The sequence below is a fragment of the Ascaphus truei genome, chromosome 1, assembly GCF_040206685.1.
Source record: "Ascaphus truei isolate aAscTru1 chromosome 1, aAscTru1.hap1, whole genome shotgun sequence".
Classification (NCBI taxonomy): Eukaryota; Metazoa; Chordata; class Amphibia; order Anura; family Ascaphidae; genus Ascaphus; species Ascaphus truei.
The window spans coordinates 120,609,713-120,616,533 of NC_134483.1; the positions used below are offsets into that span (position 1 = coordinate 120,609,713).

Below are 6,821 nucleotides of genomic sequence, written 5' to 3' on the forward strand. Positions count from 1 at the left end.
AGCAATTTGTACTTTGTGCGTACTGTTAGGAAATGAAACGACAGAGACAAAAAATCCCTTATCCTCTATTTTGGAAACACAATGGTAAATATAAAACGTTTTATTTGACAGTTCTAGAATGAATAGAGGAAAATATACATGGAGATGAACCTTTAAAAAATAAAAATAAAAAAAACGCCCAGTCAATCTTCATTTCAAATTAATGGAATACATTAATACTGAAGAATATTTAATATTATTTGTATGTATCTTATATCTGTATGCACCTTTCATAAAAACATTTTTATCAATGTTACACTATTTTTGTTTAAAATATGCTCTTTATATTATGTACTTTATATTTATATACACTTTGTGATTGAATTACAATACTAAATATTGTAGTTAAGTAGATGCGGTTGAAAAAGACATACGTCCATCAAGTTCATTTGTTTGAGGAGGTACCCGGGCGCTATCTCTATGTAGTTTATCTGATGTGCAGAAGTATAAAAAGAGTGGTGTAATACTGCCTGTAAATGGTTTTCGAGTGGTATCCTCTCGTGACTCGGAACCCCAGCAGGATCTATCCAGGACCCTTATAGGTAATGAATACAAAAAGGATGGGGGAGCACAATGGTTGGAAACAGGCAGTGTTAGAGAACTGGTGATTGCTTTTTAAGGTGAAGCGGTTATATCTTGAGCGGATGTGTTAGCTCAGGTGTCTAATCTCTAATTGGAAGGATAGGCACACATGGGTGTACGTGTGTTGGTGTGAAGGTGAAATGAAATAAAGATATATAAAACTTACACGGCCTTGTGTAAGCCCTGTCACATCAAGGTTTCTTTGGGAGTCCCGTGTGCTTCTGATGAGGCTTTTCTTCTTGCGATGCGGGTTCTTCTTCTTGATGTGGCGGCCACTTACTTCGTTGATTCACAGTGCCACTCCAGGGGGATTTCCTCTCGTATAAATAGAAAGGAGGATAGGGTTAACACATATAATTATATATATATACGTCAATGTGGGGGGGGGGGGGATGGTGTGTTTTGTGAACCACCAAGAAGATAGTATACTATATATTATAGTTTAGCACTCACACGGACTAGTGTGAGTGTAATCCTATCTTGGTATCTTGTACACTTCTAGGTGTTGCCCAATCAAAATATCAGATGATGAAAGGGTGGGGTATAAGGGTATTGATGGTAAATATAACACGATACTCACACGGGCCAGTGTGAGTACACACTCTTAGCGGTATCTTGCTCTTCTATTCCAGTTGTAGGTGCTGGTGAAGATGGGGTTAATATAAAAGACACTAATGTCTGGAGGGTAAAAACACTAACTTTAATAACACATGAAAAATAAAAAACAAAAAACAAACACAGAATATAATTCTGTGGAAGGTAAAAGCAAGGGGTAGACAGTGTGGTGTTTAGTTGTAGGGAGTCTCTCTCTTCCGCGTCCGGATGGAGAGCTGCAACTGCACCTCCGCCTCCTCTGAAATGTGCTTTAAAATGTTCCAGGTGAAGAGCAACGCGTTTCGTCCAAGTACTGGACTTCCTCAGGCTCTGTCTATCAAGTTCAACCTGTGCTAAATTTAGACGAAATATACTTTATCGTAGATTGTATGTTGATCCAGAGGAAGGCAAACAAAAAACCCCAATGAAAGATCATTTAATGGTATCTCATAAGGGGGAAAATTAATTCCTTCCTGACTAAATAATGGCCATCAGATGAATCCCTGGATCAATATCCTTCCCATGTTTACTTATTTTGTATACCCCTGTAATTATATGTGTAAGTATGCATGCGTGTGTGTGTGTGATACCATCACTATCCTCTAGGGGCTGGAATAGGGCACCTATAGGACTGTTTCAACACAGAGTTAATCTCCATCTTTTCTACTCGCGCCCCCTCCCCCTCTCTTACCTTCTCTTTGGCTCCCGGCGTCAAATGATGCCGCGGGCTCACGAGACGTCACGTTGCCATGCCAACATGACGTCACATGACCCCGTGGCGTAATTTGATGCCGCGTTGCCATGGCGACTTGTCGCTGAAGAGAAGGTAAGTGAACTTGCAGAGGCCTCACGCGATCCCCCGGCATTAATTTAAATGCCCTGGGGGAAGAGCGTGGGGCCTCTGCAACCATCCGCGCCACTGTCACGGTAGCTTATGACAAGATATAATGAACACCAAATATCTGGGTTGAACTGAACGAGGCTTAGATATAATAAAATATATTTATTCCTTAAAGGTGAACACAGCAATATAGTACAATTAACAGACAAGAAGGTAACACTTACTTAGGGTTGGGGGATGGAGAAGTATCAGCTAGCAATTCTCCAGCAATCCGGTGACATTCAAGATGGTATCAGAAGAAGAACTAAAAACTGTAGGGTTGACACAGTTTATATACCTGTTTAACCCTATTCTTAACATTGAATACAGACTATTGGTGAACAATTATCTGTATCCAATCCCTAACGTGGAGACACAGATTAACCCATGCCCCCCAGCTAATTAGCCCATGTGTACTGGGATTCTGGGTAGCCCCATAATTAAATCAGGGGCAACGACCAGTCTACCAAATGAAGTATCTGCATTGTTTGTAGGTGTAGACATAACACTTACAAACCACTCCAGTTTGATGATTCACCACCCTCAGGTAACAATTAGAGTGGCAGAGTCTGCTGATTAGTACTGGTCTGTTGATTAGTACTTAGTGTAAACAATCCGGGCAGTTAACTTTTGATCACAGTGATTAGGCTCAATCAGCCGGCTGCCCTTCATGACCTATTAGCATAGCAGATGGTCTGCATTTTCAGAGCAGATCCAAAAAACCATACATATATACTTTAATATCTACACTTATTAATAGGTTCCATTCTGGTGGGCTCAGTGGGTCAGTGGGTCGAAATTTGCCAGTTCTTAATGCCTACAGTGACTCCACACATTGGCCAAATATCAACTCTCTGCGACCTCCAGAACTGGAGATACAGAAATGCACTTTAAAACATTAAAATACAGGATTATAATGAAACAGGGGAACATACATTTTTCATGACATGACAAAGTGTAAACCACATTCCTGGACCGCAGTCCAGTTAACCCCTTGCCGGCCTGGTGAGGTCAGGGGGTGGCCATATGGGGTGCAACCCCTTTAATACCGGGACAACCCCCCTCTCCCTCTACAGCCACCCCTGAATAATCTTGCGCCCCCCAGTTTGCGCACCGCTGCCCTAGAAAACCCAGCAGCAGCTGCTGTCTAATCAATCTGGACTCATGAGTGAATGAGGAAGTCTTCTGAAAGACACAGGAAGCTGCCAGACAGAGATAGATTGCTGTCCCAGAGAAGGCGACACAGAGAAAGTGCTCCCCAGCTAAAGAAGGAAGGCTGGCACAGTTCCTTAGACCCGCTAGACGGTGGTCGAAGAGTCTGCTGGGACTTCCTGGATCATTAATCCCAGGATGAAGAAGGAAGGACGAGAGACCAAAAGTTTGTGGGACAGTGCCCAGTGGTGCATTTCATGTGGATGGAACAAAATATGCTACTGCAAGGTAATGCAGCCAATCAGGAGGAGGAAACCGTGTGGAGCAGAGAGAGAGGCTGGGAGTGTGTCTCTTGCCTGAGTCTTATCAGTCTGCCTGTTTGTGTTTTTCTGTTCTATGGGGGAGGGGTGAAAGGATGTGGGTGAGAGGGTAGGGATGAGGGAGGTAAGAGTATGATTGCAGGTATGTTATTTATAAATTATATGACCGTTAAGTCATTTTTTCTAAATTGCACTCCAAGTATGGACCAATTTGCACCATTTCATATTCTATTTAGTAAAAATGTGTTGTCCCCCCTTGTTCCTAGAATATTTTTATGAAATGGTGCAAATTGGTGCATACATGGAATAAAATGTAGAACAAAAATGACATAACGGTCAGATAATTTATAAAAAAAAACATACCTCCACACCGACTTTTTCATGGAGTGCATCGAACCTTTCACCATTGTGACCAGTATTTTTGGAGAAGCCACCTGGCAAACCTACTTACAAAAACAGAAATATATATATACAGTGTTTGTATTTCTGCCATGCGTGATGAAGGACCATGAGAGGTTCGACAGCTTGTAACATTTCAACTACTTGTTGGTCCAATAAAAGGTACCACCAACTCCCTCTCACTCCTTAGTTACTACATAGAAGAAAGGACCAACATGGCTACAGACCCTTCTTTTGCTTATCTTGGTATTTAACATTTTTGTGTTCTCAACAGTAGTAATTCTTAATATTTGAATCTTTTGACACCTTAAGTCAGCGGTTCGCAAAGTGGGGGACAGATGATTTTTCGGGTGGGGGGGGGGGGGGGAGGCGGCGGCGCTGGCCTTTGCAGGGGCCCCGCACTCTTCCCGGAGGCATTAAAATTAAATGCCGGGGGATCGCGTGAGGCCTCTACAATTACTTACCTTGACTCTGCCGCATCACTCGTGTCCATGGCAACATGGCGTCAAATGACGTTGCGGGGTCATGTGATGTCATGCGTGTCATTTGACGCCGCATCAAGGTAAGAGAGGGGGCATGCGCACCAGCGGAGGGAAGGCAGGGGGCGCAGCAGCAAAAGTTTGCGCTCCCCTGCCTTAAGTAATCGCACATTTTCGCTGCACTGTGTTAACACTTGTTTTACACAACATCTACGTATGTGAAGGGGACCCTAGTCTTCTGGCACAAGCATTGCTTGTTTCCTAATAAGTGTAAACATTTGCGTTGCTAAGGCACAGGATACAGTTTGTGCACTGCCTTACAAAGACAGATACTTGTTTGGTTTTGTTCTCCTTCACTGAAATTGTATCAGAGTTACAGCCTGGAGTGCACCCAATTCCATGTGACATTGTTTAGCAACTGTCTTGCTTTATGCAGCTGTATCAACTTTGAATCATGTTAGAAAACAAAACTTACTAGTAGTTGCCCTTAATATTAAAGATGTCAGTATTTATAAGATTGACACCCAAGCACATAATAAATCTTAGAGCTGATTTATACGCATTGTAATAAGTTGAGCTTTATTTTCACAGATGAAGATCATGAAGTTGACGGCGTAACACAAGGATCAGTGAAAGAAATGCAGATATCAGCTGATTCAAGTACGTATTTGTAACCCTCCCTGCCCGGCTCCCTAGGGAGGTTATATCGGTGTAAAGGTATATTATTCATCCGTATGGATTTACCTTGTCTCAGGGGACGTCTGTAGTCGACTGGGGGGTGTAATAGATGGGGGCCAGGAGTTTTTAGAGTACAATACCAATCTTTATTTATGTACGCATGCTTGGGAAAACTGTTGTCCAATTATATGTTGATTGACATAGTTGTACTTCATTTCATACATACTACGATCATTCTTTAAACGTCTTCCCTGTGTGCCCTCTCAACACTCATGGGAGGTGCTCTTACTGGTTACTGTACTAGCTTCATATTGTGGACCGGGCAATCCTTCTTAACAACATCTTTAGAATCCTGTTTACTTTGTGCCCCTGCTGAGATCATGGCTGATCATGGCTGATACTTGTAACATTATGGTTACCTCTCAGCCTGCGTTGGATGTGCCACTTTCTCAGAGTTACTGAATACTGTAGATAGGGATCTGCTTTTAGAGCTTACCTCCAGACCTCTTGGGGGCATCTTTGCTTTACCCACTGTGGCATGTTGTATTCCCGTTACTGGGACATGCTCTCTTCTCCTCTGGCCATACTATGGGATCCTTACTGATGGTACACTGTCCCTACCTGAAACACAATAAAAGGGGGCCTGATCTTTACTACAACTGTGGGCACCTTTCACCTACTCCCCTACCTCTACTCCCTGTTCTTTCTGCCATGCTCGAACCTGACCGTGTGTGTGTGTGTGTGTGTGTGTGTGTGTGTGTGTGTGTGTGTGTGTGTATTGTATGTCTTTATTTATATAGCACCATTAATATACATAGCGCTTGATAGTAGTAATACATGTGGTAATCAAATAAATAACAGATAATATAAATAACAGATCATGGGAATAAGTGCTTCAGACATAAAAGTAACATTAAGGAAGAGGAGTCCCTGCCCCGAGGAGCTTACAGTCTAATTGGTAGGTAGGGAGAACGTACAGAGACAGTAGGAGGGAGTTCTGGTAAGTGCGTCTGCAGAGGGCCAAGCTTTATGTATCATGTGTTAAGAATATCCACAGTGCTATTCATATGCTTCTTTAAGCAAGTGTGTCTTAAGGTGGGTCTTAAAGGTGGATAGAGAGGGTGCTAGTCGGGTACTGAGGGGAAGGGCATTCCAGAGGTGTGGGGCAGCCAGTGAAAAAGGTTTAAGGCGGGAGAGGGCTTTTGATAAAAAGGGGGTAGAAAGAAGACATCCTTGAGAAGAACGCAAGAGTCTGGATGGTGCATAACGAGAAATTAGGGCTGAGATGTAAGGAGGGGCAGAAGAGTGTAAAGCTTTAAAAGTGAGGAGAAGAATGGAGTGTGAGATGCGGGATTTGATCGGAAGCCAGGAGAGGGATTTCATGAGGTGAGATACTGAGACAGATCTAGGAAAGAGTAGAGTGATTCTGGCAGCAGCGTTTAGGATAGATTGCAGGGGAGACAGGTGAGAGGCAGGAACGGTCTGCAGAGAGCGACCTTCAGGGCAGGGCTACAATACAGAATCATTTGAATATCATTCCTGGTGTGCTGTCTCCTCATTGCTGGACTTCAATCTGGTAATATCTTCATTATTCTTACCTATGGGATTAGCATCTGGATTTTTCATAACTACAGGGTGCTGGTTGTTGCTTTGCATAATTGTGTGTGTGTGTGTGTGTGTGTGTGTGTGTGTGTGTGT

The 6,821-nt window shown here is 42.9% G+C and overlaps 1 protein-coding gene across 2 annotated transcripts in view; it reads left to right on the plus strand.

Annotated features, from left to right (window-relative positions):
* The window catches only part of DGKQ (diacylglycerol kinase theta), a 157,586-nt gene that overhangs the window by 83,461 nt on the left and 67,304 nt on the right, over positions 1-6,821 (plus strand). For both annotated transcript variants that reach the window (XM_075594267.1, XM_075594276.1), the window contains exon 7: positions 5,037-5,105. In XM_075594267.1, coding sequence (XP_075450382.1) covers positions 5,037-5,105 — 69 coding nt within the window. The remainder of the gene's footprint in view (positions 1-5,036; positions 5,106-6,821) is intronic.